The 20086-nt window shown below is 42.8% G+C and overlaps 1 protein-coding gene across 2 annotated transcripts in view; it reads right to left on the bottom strand.

The window, feature by feature from the left end:
* The window catches only part of RUNX2 (RUNX family transcription factor 2), a gene marked incomplete at both ends in the record, with an annotated part of 222476 nt that overhangs the window by 61317 nt on the left and 141073 nt on the right, over positions 1 to 20086 (bottom strand). The window contains one exon of one of the 2 annotated variants that reach the window (XM_084261716.1): positions 10432 to 10929. The exons of the other annotated variant lie outside the window; for it this stretch is intronic. Coding sequence (XP_084117842.1) covers positions 10451 to 10929 — 479 coding nt within the window. Of the gene's footprint in view, positions 1 to 10431; positions 10930 to 20086 lie in introns of those variants that run through there. 2 annotated transcript variants of the gene reach the window in all.

Genomic DNA, 20086 nt, shown 5'->3' on the forward strand with positions numbered 1-20086 from the left:
TCGATTGCCACAGCACGGGACACGCACCCTCAGCCAGGAGCAGAGGATCCTCTTTCCATCCTTCTTTCTATCCTTCATCACAGAGCTGGTGCAGTGTCTGTCCCTCCAGGGCAGAAGCCCACAATAAACAAACAGCTAGGCTTAACATGACTAAACCTCATAAAGTATCTTTTGCAAATAAATGCAAATAAATGGGGGTGGGGAGGGGGTAAAGGGTTCTTGTGCCCTGTTCATTGGAGCAACCAAAATGAGTTCCTAATTGGAAAATTAGGAGAACTGCAACTGGGGGGATCCTGTTGGTCAAGCAGAGATGGGGAGGTTTGAAACAGCACGTAATAAACCTTCTCTCACTGGCAAGGAAAAGGATTGCACAAGTTCTCCGTAAACATCTTTATCTGTGACCATTAGTCTGCAATTCTAAACACTGGATGAGTTCTCCCCAACGTTTCACAATGGGTTTTTTTCTGGTTTCTAGGAACTGTTTTTGAGGTCTGCCATTCAGCATATGAGAAAAATGTGTGAACATGATACACAGTCAGTTCTTCCTTCTCTTGGACATTGCCCCATTACAGACATACAAAATATCACATCACCATGTACCCTACTTTCCTCTAACGCTTTCCATCCAATACCTATAAGCACACTACAAACCAGAGTGATTTTTCTATGGCTTCAAAGATCCCTGCCTAGAGGGAACTGAAGTTTCTGTGTTGAACATAAGGAAAAGTTAATTGAAGGGATAGTGTGAGGAGAGTAAGAGGTATCATTCTTAATGCCCAATAAGAAAGGCATCTTTCTTAATACCCATTGGCCTTATAAAATAACAATCCTGTCTCTATCCAGTAGTTTGAATGAATCTCTTTGAGACAAATAAATGAGAGTAAGGAAAGAAAACAGGACAGAAGAGAAAGTACAAAAAGAAATGATGGAATAAAGTTGCCATTTAAAATGACTGGTTATTTTCTATAGCAAGGAACATATCAAACAAGTTCCTCATCAACTGGTATTTTCTACAGCTTCGTGAAAGCCAAAGGCTGTGGCTTTTGCAGCTCTTTAAAGTACAGGGGGAAATCCCCGCCACTGCTGCTCCAACCCCCTGAGCAGTGCAGGAATTGCTGCTCGACACACCGCAACCCAACAGCAAAGGGACAGAAGCACAGACTGGATTTTCAGTCCCAGCTTTGAGATCTGGCTGCCAAGTGGTGTTGCAAAGAAAGACCTCTGGAGATTCCTCATACTTTTTTTTGGCTTATTCTCCTGGTGTATCCATCTTAACAGAAATCAGCTGTTCTCCTCACTTACACAGTCTTTGCAGAAGAGACTTTAGCATCTGGCCTGGCTATTATTAAAAGATGAGAACATCCTGCTCTGTTAGGAGAACACCACTACTGGCAATAAAAGGACAAAGATCCTTCACATCCAGATTTCCCGAGATCTGTCTGGATTATCTGGGGGTTTTTCCCCTTCTGCCATGGTCTTTCCTTCCTATTTCCTGATGTTCGCTAACGGCCTCGGACGCCCTGGAGCAGGGATAAAAAATGTGCTTTCCCAAGACAAGCTATTTCTCAGCTTTTGGATGCAGAGGCATCATTTTCAGCTACTAAGGACTTCTTTTTCCAACTACGGAAATGAAAAAGTAAACAAGTGGGGGCTGCCCTGGTGTTTAGGCTCTGACTTTATTTTTAATACTTCTCTAAAGTGCCGGCTTGGAGGAATCCAAATGAAGGGGTGGGAAGGAGCTGTCACTGAGCACTGGACTCCTACAAATCTGCAACAAGGTTTTAAACCCTCACTGTACCCTGTGTGCCCAAACCTGGAGGCAGGGAAAAACCCAACCCCAGAAACTGGGGGAAAAGAAGGACACCCACTGCACTTTGGGAGGTTGTGGGTGAACGCTAGAAGTGTGGGGACAGGATGCTTTGCAGAAGCTCTGGCCCCATCTCCAACGCTTGGAAGACTTCAAGGCTTGCTGGACCCAGCCACACTGAGCAGATCTGGTGGTGGTGGTCCTGCGTCAAGCTGTCCCTGGACAGGGAGAACCACAGAGGCAGCTCCCAAACAGCATTTCAGTGACCCCCGCACTGACAACACCCACGTTTACGGGTTGAAAATTGCTAGTGTCCAAAAACGTGGGGCTATATATAGAGGGACTTCAGCTGATCTCTACTGGCGTAATCACCATCTGAATTTGGCCTCACGGTGAACATTAATCACTGGCAAGTTGCTGTGGCCTATCAACTTTAACATGGGATGTTTGCTTTTCTCTAAGTGTTGGGACATCCCGCAAGCTCCAGCTGCTCATCCTGAGCGAGCTGCCGGGAGGGAGCGGCCAAGGGCTGCCTCCACGCATTGCAGCGCTCTCTGCTTTTCTTCCTGCCCCACCGCAAATCCCAACTAAATCTGTTGAGACAGCACAACTTGGCCTTAACTCCGCATTGTTTTTTGACCAGATCAGCAGTCTGGAAACTGGGTCAATTTTTCTAAACATGTGGTTTTAGAAATGTGTTGTTTCAAAGGAGACTATCCAATGGTGTGAGACCAAACACCGGATTTTGTAGTAAAAAGAGCTAAACAACAACAACAACAACAACAAAAGCTCAAAACTCTCTATAAACACTGAGCGCATGGGACATACTGACAAAGTAGGAAAACAGTACATAATTAGGGAAACAGGGGCATGAAAAGAGAAACCCAAGGCTGCCTGGGCAATCACAGATGATGCTGGAATTTCACAGCAATGGACCAAAAGATGATTTTTCTCACATTTTCAAGATCTTAAGTATAGGGGTTTTATTTTACTGTCTCACCCAAACTGCAATAGTGAAACTCAAGTCCACTCGAATTCCCAATGAGGGAAATTAAAGTCCATCTGTTATTTAGGTAACACGGCCCCATTAGAAACACAGGGTTTATGTACCCCAAGAAATACATGCAATTAATGTGAGGGGAACTAACAGGGCAGGGCTGAGAACTTAAATTTTAAATTATGTCGTAGGTCCAAAGTTTTTTTGTTTATACTGCATCAGATCACCAGATGTTTTCAGAAGTTTAGGCTTTGTTCTCCTTGTACCTCACAGCCTTATCTGTTAATGGGGCCAACAGCTTCTTATTCTCAGAGGACAGATGCTGATGTCCCCTGCTCCAAGGCCGTATAAGTATCACAAAGAGCCCCCATGTGAACAGCTCCATACCTCCCAGAATGATATCGCACCCACGGATCTACAGAGAGAAAGGATTACGATTACGGACGGCCAAAGACAGCCCTTTTGAATGCTAAATGTTTAAATTTTTACTTTAAGCTTGTGTTAAGTCTTTCCTTAAAAATGTTGAGTAGAAATGCCCAACCTCCTCCCACTATTTTTCCTGCTACAGTCACCACCCCCATCACCTACCCAAAGATTATGGGCTTCTACCGGATTTCCTTGTAATTTTAATCCATCCTACAAATATTTCTGACAAAAACAACTTTTGGACTGTTCTCTGCAAGCTTTCAGCCAAGTCATGAGCTGCAAAGCACCCACTCTGCACCATGCCCTCTCCTACTCAAATACATGATCTAGTGTGACACCCCCAAGTGCTGTAGAGCACTGCTATGACTTATGCAGAGCACTGGCCACCCGCGAGCAGCTCCCCAGGGGAGAGATTTCATCCCAAAATACCGATTCATTTCCTCCTGACCACGTAGAAGGTAACTAGACGGTACATGTCAATCCTTGGTTATACGACTGAGGTTATTTCCTCCCTTTCCCCAGTAAACAGCCTGATGAATTTTTTTATTTGGTGCCAGCACAGGGCTTGGTGATGAACCATAAAGTCAAACCCTGCTCCTTCTCTCCCCCACCTCTCCCCAAGAGCTTGTTTTAGGTACAAAAAAGGCTGATTTAGACCTGTGGCTGCCAACACAAGGCTGCTCTGAGCCCCTCCGGTGTTGCTCACAGCCACAGGAAATTAAAAAGTTGAAGCTGAGGCTAACAGGGAGAGGCAGCACGAGATGCTGCCCACCGTATGTACACTGCATGGGACCGGCCTGGCTCCAGCAATCAAGTGTTGACATTCAATCCCCCAGACCCATAAGCAAGAAGCTATTTACTGACACCAAAAGGAGAGAAAGACAGCGGTCACCACCCCTTGTAGGAAGAGTCTTTAAATCTTATCTCCTAAAAGGGCTTTGAGTTTGATTTACCCACCACCATCCTACACATCTTATATCAGGCAGTCCTCTACCCTGACTAGCTGAGGCTGATTTGCCTCCAGAGTGGCTGGTTTCTGGCTAAGACAAGGGAATGAGCACAATGTTCTTAAGCTGCATCACAAGATCAAAAGCAACATCCCCAGCATGATGTACAAGAGGAAAACACATGGGAATTTCTGTACTGGATCAGAGTGATGGTTTGGCTCTTCCAACTCTTGTGCTGACCACGTCTGCTGTAGATATCCTAGAGGAACATGCCAGAAACCAATAAAAGATAGAGGGATCACTGTAACTCCTCAGTAACCTGCCTACGTAAGAATTTAATCCTGTCACACATCTTTATACAGTCTGGGTTTAGCTGAATATGTGTTATCTGTATTGTCAACACAACCATTTTTTAGCTGTATTGTAGACAGCTCCTAGCCTGACTCACAGGCCATGGGATAATCTGGAGGGGACCATGGGAGATCTCCAGCCCAACTTTCTGCTCAAGCAGCTGCAGCTCCAGGGTCAGACCAGGTTCCTCCAGGCTTTACCCATTTGTGTCCTGTATGTCACGGAGAACAGAATTGGTCAACCTCCCTGGGGCCCTATTCCACTGCTTGACTATCAACAATGGTGAAAAATTATTCATTTCCTTCTATAAGCATCTGGATTGAGTGGTCATGAAAGAAAGAATATAATGAACACGCCTCAATGCTCTGACTGTCTGAGGTGGGTCAATCTGTGTACCAGAGGGCAGCAGAAAGTCTTAGCACTAATGTTTGCAGTGTAAGTTCCCCCAAAACAAGTGATATAGCAATCACACGAGAGAGCATTGACTGGTTTGTTTTGGTCCCTGCTCATGGGTAAAACTTCCCTAAAATCAAGACTCAGATTACTGGCTGGAATGAAAGCACCCTTGAAAACCCCTAAACATCTCAATCTTCAACCAGTATGTGAGAGATGTGTGGGTCCATGGTAAAGCAAATAATGCTCACAAAGTCAGTATCAGTAACGTTTAAACTTCGGAGGTAAATGATTCTTGACATGATCAAAACCTTGTCCCTCTCTGTGCTACTGTTTCTCTTTTGGAGACTTAAGAAATAACTAGAAAGGATAAGAACTTACTATGAAATGACGCACAAGCTTGCAAACAACTCCTGTCCTCTCCTCCTGCAGACAGCCTTGGGTGAACTTAACCTCACCTTCATTAGCTGCCTCTCCTCCTATCCCTGCTTGACACTAGGCTGAAGGAAAAATAGCCTCCTCCCCTAGTCTCCTCCTATCCATATATCTTTTGCTGCTTGGAAATTATTCTTGCCTCAGGTCATGCAAATCACAAGATTATCTGAAACTGCATTCCTCTGGTCTGACCAGGAAGAGGTGGGGATAGTGCAACCCCCACCCTGGAAATGAGCCATAAAGCCAAATCCCTCTCCCCCCTCCCAGTTTGGAAATCTATCCCAGTGCTCTATCTACAGCGCTGTAGCACCAGAATGTCCTGACTAATGTCAGTTGTTAGGTTTCAGAGTTAACAATGAACGGAGCAGTTTGCACTCCTCTAAGAAACATGGGTTTTGGTAGTTTGCATGCTCGGGAAAAGAAGCAACATTGGAATTGAGATTGAGAAGATGTCCTTTACCACCCATAGACCTGGAAACTCACTTTTTATATTTAATTGAAAATTTAAGTGCTGCAGAAATTGATGGGGCCACCAGAGATGGACCGGTACCATGTCCTGCCATGTTCTTATTTTACCCTGCCTAGTGCTAAGAGGAGACAGTGGAAGAAAAAGAAGCATAGAAGAACATTAACAAAAAAAAAAAGCCATTTTATTGAAAATGAAATTCAAACTTCAAATTAATATTACAATCATGAGAAAATGCCAAACAATTCAATTTACAGTTGCAACATACAATACAAATAGTCCCTTTGAAGTTGAAGTAAACTGATCCACAATCATCGTCTGTGGCATAAAGCAGAGTGTGTTTGTACAATATGTGCATGAAAAGCAAATCTCGTGTGACAGCATTTGAAAAAATAAAAAATTAAAGCTTGTATTTACACAAAATGCTACAAATATTTTGTTCCAGCGGAAATTCAAGACTGGTAAAGCATATTTAACAACAACCAAAAAAAAAGAATTGGAATGTCACTCATATTACCTAAAACAAAAGTTACTGTAAAAGTATGGTTTTGGCTGATATACTTAAAAGTACTGCATTTAGGAAAAAAAAAAAGCAAAGAGCTATCTGTAAACATGGAAGTAAACAAACATCTAAAAAAGTTCTCAGAAAATGTTAAAATGAAATGCATTCTATTAAAAAAAAAAAACCCAACAAGAAATTCAGGGGTTCAGAGAATGGGGCTTCTTTGAGCTCATGGCTAATCCAGGTTTTGATTATTGCTTTTGCTCATGGCTTAGTTGGCCGCGCGCATCCCGGTGCGGGGCTGAGCTTTGCTTCGCTACGTGTCAAAGTGCAAAATTTTCCCCGCTCGAGGTGGTACCTGTGGAAACCGGTAAATCTTTGCTCAGGGGACTGCTGGCAAAATAAAATAAAATAAAATTCAATGCTAAGAAAGACACAGCAGCTGGTCTTTTAAAAGAAATGACAAACACCACGTGAATGATGCTGTGGGTTAAATAATTTGCTTTACTCATCCTTCCCGACCCGCTGACCCTGATTCAGTTACCATTAGGAGGAGGGAGAAGAGGATTTAATCCTCCATTTGGCAAAAGGGACATCGTGCCTGTTGTGCTGGAAGTAAATCTTTGGTAGGATAAGAGAGCTGGAAAGTAAAACAAGGCCATTTTTAATCTTTAAGTCTATGACCGGTGCAAAAGATTTCCACTCACGGAAGGGAAGGGCTGTCGTACCTTTGAGACAATGCCTTTCTCTCCATGCAAAGTACCTTTCAAACATCAAATGATTTTAGGATTTACTACCATAGCACCCCTTGGGTTTGTTTTATTTTGGTCTGATATCCTGATTCAAGAGCATTTCCAAAATTAGAATCGTTTCCTAAAAGCTTTGATGAGCATTTCTGTACAACTCCCTCCATGACCAGCCCAACCTACTGGGAGAGATTTTCAAAAGGCACCAGGAGGATTCAGGAGCACAAAGGTCTACTGAGAGTCCAGGGGCTGGTGCTCCTTCACATGTAGGTACTCAAAATATCCTTCCCCTCCTATCTCTGGCAGGCAGAGCTAGATGCCTGACCACATGGCCAAAGAAGCCGAGGGCACAGATCGAACACACGCGCCTCGACCGGGCGGAGAAAACGTTTTCAACGTCTGTCCCTAATGGTCGAGTTGAAAAACCGCGGGGACACAGACAGAGTCCTGTCAGTACTGAGCAAAACAAAAGTCTGGTCTGTGCTGGATTTATCCAGAAACAAGAACCAAGTGCTTGAATTTTACAACAAAGTCTTAAAAAAAAAAAAAAAAATCTGGGTTGCTGCCTGCAGCCACTCTTAACAACATTTCAACACAAAAGCACCCTAAAAATTACTTAATATGCATACAGTAAACCTTAAAAAGCCCTTCTCAGCAATAACAAATAATGTACAAATATAGTACCTTTTATTAAATAGGAAACAGCTTGCACTGGCAGTACATCTTTTTCTCTTGCTTACTAAACAAAAAACAAAACTGAAATGTGTAACCAGACACTGGCTTTTAAGTGCTGCTGAGACTAACAAACGTATTTTACAGTTACAAATAAATGGACAGTGGTATGCGTCAAGCTACCACAAACCAACAATAAATAGAATCAATTACAGCTTCCATCTTTGAAGGAAAACTAAGTATTAGAAGGAAAAAAAAAGTGTCTTACTTATACTTTAAGCATACTTGGTATACAACCTTTAGAAGGCAAAGACTTTATTTAATTAAATTTTCTTTTAAGAGCACATCATCACATGAATTGGAGGGATGTAGCATGCTAATGTCAACTCATTTAACAGCTTTGCTATTAATGAGTAGTGATGGTGTTGTCCGGCTCTGTATGGCTATGCCCACCATTGAGTTATTGCAATAGTCTGGATGTAGCCAAAGTACAGCCAAGGAGCAGCGTGGTGGCCAGCAGCCCCCAAGGAGGCTGCAGACGGTGATGGTTATGGCAGGGGAAGGAGGGAATGCTGGAAAAACCCATGAGCACGTGCTGAACACCCCTCCAAACCAGGATTAGCATCAGCTGCTTGGGGATAGTGTGGGGAGGGCGGTTCATCTCCCACCACATCCAGCTGATGCCGTGTTGCCTCCCCATTCACCATAATAGCCCCTGGCTGGGCAAAATTTGGCCCCTATGCTGGAGTTTGGCGGCAGACAGGTTGGTCAAGGGTTTAGGGTGCAATTTGCTCTCCCTGTACAGCTCCTGGGAGCCCCGGGGTGGCTTTTTAAGGTGACTTTTTATCTTCAGCATTTGCAGAGATGAGTATGGCTGCCCTTGTGCTTCTGTCTCTAATATGGCAACAGCTATGTCGGTTTCAAAGTCAACACAGCATCCTTACAGCTCTAGCATTTAATGCTAACGGGTGGTGATTCACTACCAGACAGTTTCTGTCTCAAGTTTTGAACCTTGTTATTCCATCGAGTGGGCTGAAATTGCAAGGAGAGGGGAAAAAAAATTTCACCAAGTCTCCCTTACTCCTGTTTTTAAGATACTGAACAACTCAGTATTTGTAAAATATGGGCTTTGAAATGGTTTTGATTTTTCTTTGGGAGGGAATAAAAATGGAATTCAAACCATGCTGTTAAAACAGAACATTTTGAATATGAATATTTTCAAATTTTGAAGTTGTGAGAAAAATACTGGGAGAAGAAGAAATCAGGGGAAGGGTGGAAAATATTTCATCCTTCCTACCATTTTTCCAGTGTCTCCACAACTACTGATTAAAAGGCAAAACTGTGTTGAAGGCAACCAGACAGCTAATAAAAATATTTTAAACACAATATTTCCTTCATAAGTTATATAAAAAGATCCTACATCCAAAATCATTTGATGTGGATGCATTTGGGTTGGGTTTTTCGTTTTTAAGTCACATTGTAAACTGGTTCACACTGGAACTGCTTTTCTGAGTTGGGTGAAGGTTTGAGGTTTACACTATTGCAAAAATGTAATAAGTAAAAAAACAAAACAAAACAAAACAAAAACACTTTTAGAGACCGAAGTCAATATATCATTACATTAAGAAACGTTTAAAGGGTCCAAATGTCATTAAATAATTATAAATATTCTTTTAAAGTTATACGATGATTCATGTTAGCAAACAACCTCAAATTTTACACATTTATAATTTAAAAAAAATAAAAAAGAGCATAGCCGGACACAAATACTATGTATACCGTTTTGGCTCTAGTAATATATATTGCCATTTTCATATTTTGCATAAGTAATAACATTTTACTTTTTATTTTTAAAGGTTTTGGTTGTTATTTTTCAGGTTTTTTTGGCTAATCGAAGGCAAAATGAAAGGATACAAAAGCAAAAAGGAAACCCCAGGGTTGTCTAGCCTAACTTGAAGACTCATTCTCTTTAAGTACCCAAAAACAAACCGAAAAAAAGCTATGAACACAGAGAAGTTCCAACTGTTATCTGCAGCAAGGCTCAGACAGAGGTTTTTTTTGGGACAGCTATTTTCATCTGAATGTATCATGGCAAACTGGAAGCAACTCGATCTTTGCTTTCCATTTTATGTGCACCAATACAAGCCAGCTGAATTGCACTACGGGTGTGAAGAAGGTCCCATACGTTGTATGATTGCAACTGTATCTGGAGTTCATGGTTAGTTGTTTGGTAAAAAAGAAAAGGGAATGCAGCCTTTGCCTTGCATCACCATGTTTCTCCTGATAGCTGGGGAGTCCGTTCTCTCCTCCTTGGCAAAAGAACTCACTAGTTATTAAAACACACTAAGGAAAATAGAAAAAGAAGAAGGAAACAAAAAGAGGGGGTGATTTTTTTTGTGTGTGTTTGAAAAAAAAGTACATTTTAAATATAAAACATGGTAAAATGGTTCCGAGGGAAAAAAGAATAAAAAATAAATGTGCTTTGATCCACATAAAATTGAAACATGGGTTGTGGTGTGTTGGTAACTCCTGTGTTATTTATGGCCATTATCATCCCATCTACACAGTTGCACATATCAGTAAAATCTTTTTTTTTTAAAAAAAAAAAAACCAAAACCAAAAACAAAAACACAAAAACCAGGCACTTCGTAGTTAGTCGACCGTTTGTTTGGGTTTATTTTTTGGGCTCACGGAGGTCAGAAGAAATCTCAATACGGCCTCCAAACGGACTCATCCATTCTGCCACTAGAATTCAAGACGGTTGGGGAGCTGCTGTGGCTGCCATCCGCCTCCACACCGTCACTCTGGTTGGACAAGTTAGGGTTTAACAGCGTGCTGCCGTTGGACGTGGTGGTGCATGGAGGAAGCATCCTGGAGGGGGAGCGGTCCCCTCCTGGCACCATGGGGAACTGGTATGATCCTGACGAAGTGCCATAGTAGAGATATGGAGTGCTGCTGGTCTGGAAAGGTCCACTTTGGTTTTGGGAAGAGCCGGGGTAGGGTGGTGGTAGGTAGGTGTGGTAGTGAGTGGTTGCGGACATACCCAGTGACATGCCTGAGGTGACTGGCGGTGTATAGGTAAAGGTGGCTGGATAGTGCATTCGTGGGTTGGAGAAGCGGCTCTCAGTGAGGGATGAAATGCTTGTGAACTGCCTGGGATCTGAAAATGGGCCCAGCTCTGAAGCACCTAAAAAATTATAACAAAAGACGGGGGAAAACAATTCTGTAAATACCATTTTTTGTATCAAGTGATGATAGAATTTTATTTCTCTAAGAAAACCCACTTCTTTTGGCCCCCAAGAGAACAGCAGATCATATCAAATAACACATTGCAAGGAACAGAGTCATACACCTGTCTTCTACAAGCGTTGGGCCAAACTCATCCCTCGTCTAACTCCACCGATGCCAATGGGGGGAGCAGCATTGCCAACCTGAAGTGTGTTCAAAGGTGACAAGTCAGGCCGGGAGAAAAAGAAAAATCTCAAAAATCCGGAGATTGAAAAAGATCCAAAAAAGAGGAAGGTGGATTTGGAGTTGATTTGCCTTCTGGTTTCTGAGCTTTGAGGGTTATGCGCCTCTGGGTTTTTTCCTATAGCCTCTCAAGAAACTCTGTTGCACATGAAAAGTGAGAATCCCACCTCAGCACACGCTGCTGGGAGCTGAGGTATCAAGAAAGCATTACTGTGCAACTTGTAATAAACTACAAGAGTTGGCAACACCAAGTTAGTTGCACCACTGACACCAGGGGAGTTACACCGGGGGTGATAAAGCCCCACTTCTTGCCTTAAATCAATTTATGCATGTTGAGGACCTGGTCAGATAATTTCTATAGCCAAAAAATTATTTGCTGTGTCCGAAGGATGGGCAAAGCCACTGAGCTGATAGCAAAGATGCAAATTTTACTTTTCAGTGCAGTCGATGGAAAATTACAAGCCCAACACTCTTCTGGCTCTTGAAAGAAGTTGTTTTCCTACGTAGTTTGTGCTGTCTGGTTGAAAAAAAAAAAGAAGAAAAAAAAAAGACCACACAGTTTATAGCTACTGTGAACGTCTGGATGGTAACGCTGTGAATTGGAGTCTAACGCAAAACAGGGACGGGTAAACTCATTTTGCCTAATTTCTAATCCCACATCAAACACCTAAAGCAGAACTGGAAAGCAATCGTTAGTAGCTTGGTGATCTGTTTAGGAGACTGTGGGATGGACAGGAGCAGAAGAAAAAGATGGTGGAAGCTCGTGCTGAGAGCGAAAAAAAGGGGAAAGCAAAAAGGGTGTGGGAAAAGGGATGGGGGAAAGAGAAGCAGCCTAATGCAGAAATGCAGTGCAGGAGAGAGGGAAATACACTGATCAGTATGCATTACATATGTAAATACAATTTTAGGGAGAGCGAGCTTCAAAGAGCAGGATATAAATAAAGGGGAAAAATTATGAAATGGATCAGGCTTCCCCAGCTGACCGTTCTACAGCATTGCCATCCACTAGATCCAAGGGTTCGCCCGTCTCTGTCAACCTACTGAATCTGATCTAACTCCAAGGAAAATACAGCACCCTCTAGACACCACACCGAAATGCAGCAAAACACTGGAACACCCCATTTATCCTCTGTGTAAGATGCAGCAATTCCTTGTAGGTAGGCTTTGGGTCTGACCTGCCTTCCTGGTGCTGTGTAGGAGGAAGGTCCCTCCAGCCCTTCTGCTCTTGGCTCCTTGTAGCAACCACAATGGTGGTTGTTGCAATAAGCCACAGACTCAAGAGATCCTGCCACCTTGTGTGGCACTCCTTGTGATTTAGATCACCATCCTCTCCTGTTCTACCAACTCATTTAACCCATGCCTTCAACGATATCTAAAAGCATCAGGGGACAAAGCTCAGGCACTGCTTGGCTTCAGGATGGAGGACCTGGGCCACAGCCAGCCAAGCATCCAAATCACACAGCCTGAAACCCAGGGTTGATAATCTGCCGTCTCAAAAGACACTAAGCACAGAGCTTTAAATGGGCAGTAAAAGCCCTTTTTTAACTCTGATGACAATGTGATTACTATTATCTTTATCTGGAACCAAATCAGTGACCTACGGGTGAATGGGTCTGTCTCCATCACCAACCCCTCCAACCACAGCACCATGGAATGTAATATAACTTGTACCTTTACAGCAAACACTCTACTACTTGATGCAACTTCTTTCGTTCCCAACTGCAAACAATAGCCAGAGGCGATACCACCCAGATTCAAAGCTGTAATTTTGGAACACTATCCTTTATATTGTGAACAGGTCTGATATGTATCTGGAAATATAAGGTTAGAACATAATTTCCCCAGCTGCTCAAAATACTGAGTTTCAATCTGCTACTGCTTATACTTGGGATTTTTTTTTCCATGTTATTGCAACTCTCCCAACACGAGCAGAGTTGCTCTTAGTTTACCCTAATAGAAGCTAAACAGGTCTTTTATAATCAAAGGCAGAATTGGTACGGGTGTAAAGGTACAGAAGAACATCGACACTTGGTTTCTTTGCAACCATTTATTTATTTTATTTTTTTAATAACGAACTATCCCCGCAGTTTTACACATTAAAAGGCAATTTCTCTTTCAGAGTTAGATGCAAATATTGCCTGTACAGGGGGCTGCCAAGAGATCATGTACGGATTGAATGACTGGGAATGTGCACACCACACGTAGGCATTTCTAATGTGGGGCTACAGACCTCCTTACATATCCTAGTAATCCACACTTGTTTGTTTTAACTGTTGCTTGTAAAGCACAATACTATTTACCCAAAGGCCAAATAACTATAACCCTTTCTTATCTCACTCATGGCTGTGTCTGCATGGCTCTGGCACACTCACTTCACCACCACCACCCCCCCCCCCTTTTGCCCGAATGTCTTTTGCTGTCTCCGAACTCCCTGCATTAGGCTGCGATTTGTTCCTGGCCTTCTGTATCTCCATTGTGTAAAGATATTTTTGGAGATCAGAAGTTTTCTGTGATGCCTGTCCTAAAGCCTCTCTTCTAAGCGGGTCCAGAAACATTAAAAAGTCACGTCTAAAATTCATCTTCTTGCCATCCTTACTGCTCTGTAATCCCACCAAGGCGTTTTCACCGTCCCTCTCTTCCTCTTCATTTTAAGGTTGATTTTGGCTCTAACTTGCAAACACCAGATGCATATTCATTTATATATGTTTAGGTATCTTTCTTGGACTGGGAAGACAAATAGCTCTTCTGGGTATGGCACCCATCCTTGTATACCTACTTGCACACAAATAGCGATGTCGATCAGCAATACAGCAACATGACAGTGCAAGTAAATAATTTATTTATTCCTCTCCCCATTAGGATTAAAGATTTATGTTAATTTTTCCTCCGTCAGAGCAAGAAAACAATTTGCATCTGTGAATTCCCACTCTCGTGATAACTTGTATTAAATGGGTGAAGCATAGATCCTCCGCCCTACATTGTGGCCGCATGATTGCAAAACCACACTTGTGTAGAGAAGACACTTTGTTTTGCGCTGCCAGAAAGGGAAACATGGCAACAAGCAGAGCAAGCGACCATCTTTCCCTGTGTACTCTGATCAGCTTGCTGTGTTTGAAAATGCAGAAAAAAATAGTATATTTAAAAAAAAAAAGCAACTTTACGTCTGAAGGAGCCCAAGTTAAATTGTTTTTAAATCTTCCAAGCTGATTCCTCCCCACCATAACGCCTATACGTTTAGAACAGAAAAGTGGTAAGTTATATGCCAATATATATGCTAACATCCTAGATTCAAGAATACTGCTCCAGTGTGTTTCATATTTAGAATACGAACAATTAAAATTCCATGTGGTTTCACTTATTTTGATGCAGAAGCCTCATTAAAAAACCTAGACTTGGGCATTTGCCAGCAGCCAACTAAAATGTTTTTGCATTCGTGCTTAAAACCCAACTTTACCTGTTGCAGCTTTGCAGCTCTACCATTCGCAGCTGAATGTCTACCATGGTCATTTCTCTCTTTCGGTTTACAGATGCCAGCTAATGCCGGTTAACGTTCATTTCTCAATTAATAAGCTGTGCTTGTGGTTTGCAGAAAATAAGGCAACAAATTTCTGCCAGGTTTACAGCACTTTAGCCAATCGCTTCCAATTATTAAAGATCATAATGTGCCATGGATAGATTAACTCCTTGTGGGTATAGCAAGCTGACATCGACTTTAAAGGGTTACAGGCTAGTTTTATAACTCAGAAATATTGAGCTTTGCTTTTTTTCATGCTATAAGGTCACTACTAAAAAAAAAAATAAAGTCCCCTTGGCTTATTGCATACGTCTGATAAGGAAATTTATAGCACATCTAGTCAATACACAATCATTGGGTGCAAGAAAACATAGTGCTGCTTTATTCATCAGTCTCTGAATAGTCTGCCTCAAGGAAACTCAGCTACATGTAGTTAAATATATTTACCAGTAGCTAATGATTCACTTGTGTTTTGGGGAACTCGAGTGTTAAGTCATTCGCAGAAGCAGAGGCTAGATTTCTTGGGGTTTTGTTCAACAGTTCAGGCTGGGATGCAGCACTTATTGATCTATTTGAATTGTTTGCTCCTTCCCTAACTTCTGCATCCATGAATTGTATGTGCAGCCTGTATTACTTACAGCTGATAATACAGCCTCGCATGAAGTATGCCTCCCTCTTCAGATGATGAGACGATTTTCAGCCTCTTACAGCTTTGCCAAACTTTAAATGTTCTGCCTGAAACTGTCCATGCTGGGCGTCTGTCTCAGGCTAAATTGTGATTTATGCATTTATTTGTTTTTAAAATTTCAGCTGAAACTCTTCTGCTGGGAAAAAATATATTGTTTTACTAATCTTAAACTCAGAGGAGCCTTCCTTTGAAAAGTTGTACCAGCTCCACGCTTTGAAGTAAGGACTTGAACTTTAGAATAGGAGTGGCTTTTGTGTGAGAGACGATGCCATGAAAATCCAGCCAAACATGAACAAACCATAAGCATTCTGCCTAAAAATGGGCAGAAGAGTCTGTGCCCTGACAAAAACACTTGTCCAGAGGCTGGAATGAAATCCAGGAGTCCCAAGTCCCAAGCGTTTTTTGAAACGTCAGCAAATACAGCTGAAACACGGAGATGTTCTCACCCATCCCTGTGCCAGTCCTGCTCAAGGACCAGTCCATCAGCAGCTCTGTTCACTTGAACGGCAGGAACCCTGTGGAAAAGGAGCTGAATGATGGTCCTGGGGGAACATGTGTGGCGGGGAAGGGGGATGTTTGTATGATACTGCGAAGAAAAATTTTGGAAGGCGCAGTTACTTGGGGTTTGCTTTTTTTAGAAATCTGAGAAACTATAAACACAACTAGGGACAAACAAAAGGATGTTATTAAGGCTGCCATGAGAAGAGTGTGGAAGTTAGGAAATACCAGCATTCAAGTTACTTCTCCATACGCACTACAGTACAGGACTGAATTACAGGAGAAGATGCTATTCCTTTTACACGAACTCTCCTGCAAGCAGCGCACAAGCTGACCTCCTCTGGAGATGTATCAGCAGTGAGGAACATAGACCATGGTCTACACATCACCCCAATCCATCGCTGGAAGAAATCAGAAGGCGCGAAGTGACCAACCTGGTTGTTTCCTGAGCAAACCAGATTTTACACGTTTCTACCATGATGCTCCTACGTGACTCAGTTGCAGTCTTTCCAAATCACATTTTTTTACTGCTCTCATTTTCTGTGCCCAGCAAAGATGTTGGCTTCTCATTTGCATGTGCACTACATATTCACAGCTACAGCGGAAACCAACAGGCCCACGGGTCTGAACCTAAGGTTAAAGATGCCATACGGTTCAAAAAACATGCTGTAGGTGACACAAAGAGGGTGCTCTGAATTACATGAGACCTTCAAGCCAGTCTCAGTGCTCTTTTTAAAGCAGATTCCTTCTTTCTTGGGAACACCACATTGTGGCAATGTTCATATAAGTGAAGTATTTGAGCAAGGCCCATCAAGAAATTAAGAATTCCTTCTTTGGAGCAGAATTTAATGCTCTGCAGTAAGCAAGGCCTGGGGAAATGCAAACAAGAAGAAGAAAACAAAATGCTGAAGAGCTGCTCATTAAGTTAGCACTGTCCATCCCGTGCACTGAATGAGGCAGGAATCCCGTGGGAAAAGTATCATGTGATCTTGTAATTACAATCTGTAATATAATGCATAAGCAGTATGAAGCTGATTTAAGGTTGCACAGGCAACGTCAGTTCTGACATTTCCCAATTTTTGAGCACTCAGTTTTGCAATCTTAAGGATTCTTTGCCATGCGTTTGGAAGGGGAGCAGTGGTTACTTGCTTGTTGGAACCCTGTTTTGCCTCAGCATCCTTCTGTATCAAGGGCAGAGTGTTATTTTGCTCTTCATTTTGTTAATTTCTCATCACCTGCCTCTTCTAATAAATGTTTAGTGAATCACACTCAGCACGATCCTTCTTGTGCCTCCTTCCAGGCAAGACTTCGATTCTCCAGAGGTGCTGTGCCAGCTTCCCTCTGGGTGCTGATGCAGGATGGAGCCTAACTGAAGTTCCGAAGGATCCAAAACCATTTCCTCCCGTATCTGATCCCGCAAACCTATGCTAGTGCTCAACTACATGCTGTAGCTCATGGCCGCTCCTCCCACACATCTAGCCTGGAGCAGAAATAACGCACAGGGCTTCCCCCTCCCCAGTTCACTTTAGGGATGAGCAGGCATCATCCGGATACTTGCCACCATTTATCATAGGAAACTGTGTTTTCTAATGGCTTTTCTCTCCTTTTCATTCAGAATAAAAAAAAAATGAGGGAGGAAAAAAGAATAAAACTATTTTACATCCCCTTTTTTTTTTTTGCATTCCCCTCCCCTGGTTACCTCGAGCAGATCTCCTGGAAACAATAGCAACAGAAAAGGTGTGAACCGTACCCCCCTCCATTCCTTCACCTCAACAAGGTGTTAACTTCAAGGCCTAGTTGGGACCATTTAAACTGCAACATTATTAAGCACAGCAGCCTCGCAAAAGTCAGAGGGAGGAAGGAACGTTTTAACTCCTTCAGAGCCTAACACGCAAGAACCTAATTGTCGGGCATCTCTCCTCTCCTTCCATCTGTACCCCAGTTCACACGGTAAACTGCACACTTGTGGCTTCTGGTATTTGGGTAACAGGACTTTGGCACCTCAAATACCACGGATTAATTTGCAGATAGATGTTTTACACTGGATTTATGGTGCAGCACCTAAGCTCTTTGCTGGGAGAAACACCCCATAAATAACATAATTAGAAGCGACCATTAAAGTACCACTCATGCAAATAGAGGACAGGTTTCCCAAGTGGAGCTGTTACATTGCTAATTCGGTAAACCGGGCTCTTTTTTGCACTTCTCCAGCCTGGACTCCATCATGACCTGCCTGGTTTACTCAATAGGACTTTTCTGCTGGATGAACTGTGCTGGAAGAAAACAATTTTTCTTTAAGCACATGAGTCTTGCCCAGTGACACTGTGCATTGTAAATACAAGTGGCTGGCTGCTGGCTGTACCTCAAGAGGTAGCTCATTAGATTTAGGAACATCAGTGGGTAGGAATCATTCCTGTGTGTGGAAAACAGCAACAGCAAACCTCTCCTAGATGGGAGCAGAAACTGTTTCATTTATCGACGTTGCCTCTTGTGAAGATTCACTTACACGGAACTCATAAACCTTTCTAATGAGAACCACAGGAGGGGGACAAATGGTTGTATTGCAGAAATATGTTGTCAGCTAGCAGTTATCACCTGCCACCTCTGGACGCCGGTTGACCAGGTGTGATGAGAAACCTCTGAACTACTCAGTCTTTGACATCTCATTTCAGTGACTTCAGTCTTGAGCCTTCACGGGGATTCCAGTGGACAGGGATTGGTAGTATATCAAAAGCCCCACCAGTTGTTTAAAGCCTCAGGCCATCTACATGCTACATTGGAAGCAAAAAGTAAATAACGTTTCCTGGAAATAAGCCTAGCAGCTCTGCAACACCCCATGGCGCAAACACCGGACACAAGCACATATCGCTCTTGGTTCAGTTTTCCCCGATTTTTCCTGCCTGAATTTCAGCTGCCGCTGGTTTTCGCCAACCCCAGCCGAAACGCATCAGAAGGAACATTTGAGGCTTTTCTTGGATAGCAACCTCAGCCGCGCTGTATACAGCAAGGGGGTGAAACCGCAGGGCTGGGAGCTGCAACGCGTGCACGGTGACGGTGAGCGTCCGCACATGAATCCTGTATAAATCCAGTGAATGGGAAGATAATATACATCAGGGCTAATAGTCTATTTTTTTTTTTAATTTTTTTTTTTTATTCAGAAAAATGTGCCTTAACTATCCAGTATAAATATTTGTTTCCAATGTTGTCATGAATTGTACTTTTCCACTGCATGCTAGCAACTCAGAAATACCATCTGATCCTCAAGCAGACACAAAGAAACTATGTTTTTCAGGGGTGGGGAGGGGAGGCGGGGGGAAGCCCTTGGCCTTGCTCCGTAGTTTCACCCATTAAACTCCTCTTTTTTCCTCCCCATCCAAATTTTCCTTTCGAATGTCGTTCAACGAATACATGTCCCTCCCGAGGACAGAGGAGTCCTTGCTGGTTCTTGATTAAGAGTTTTTTAAGAAGCCGGGAAGGAAGATATTCTTTGAAACTGGATCTACTGTAGGATGGGAGCCAGCACACAGGACACCGTGTCTTTCAGAGAGGGCCACACACAGTGCCACTCCAGTCATATGACTTCTCTGTCACATCCTGAAGCCATTTCCAGCTCGTGTGTGAGTTTGTACTCCCATTTAGAAGAGGATGGGATATATTGGGAACACACATATGGAAACACTTTCAGGGAATCAGTTTCCATGAAATCCATAATGAGCCAAGTGGCTTCAGATGTGGCAGCATGCCTCAGATTAGCCAAAAAAAAAAAAAAAAAAAAAAAGAAAAAAAAAAGAAAAAAAAAAGAAAAAAGAAAAAAATATAGGAGAAAAAAAAAAGAGAGAAAAAGAAAAAGGACAAATCTGTCCTTTCAGCCCTTATTTCAGTTTCAACGGGGAAAAAAAGAATCAAGAAAATATTAAAAACCACTAATGACTTGGGGCTACCAAACAGGGAGCCACAAAAAATATAAGTAATGAGAGCACTCCTCCCTCCCTCCCCTGAATCACGGCGCTGTTATCAGTGCTCCCGCAGCTCCCAGAAAGCTGCCCCAGCATCCTCCAGCATGCCGAGCTCGCCGAGGCCAGCAGAGCCGTCGCCCTGCCTGTACCAACGCGTGTGGGTCAGGCAGGGTGCCTGCCATGTGATAATGGGTGCAGGTAATTAAGAGCATTTCCA

The sequence above is a fragment of the Gallinula chloropus genome (genome assembly GCF_964237585.1).
Source record: "Gallinula chloropus genome assembly, chromosome: 3".
Lineage (NCBI taxonomy): Eukaryota > Metazoa > Chordata > Aves > Gruiformes > Rallidae > Gallinula > Gallinula chloropus.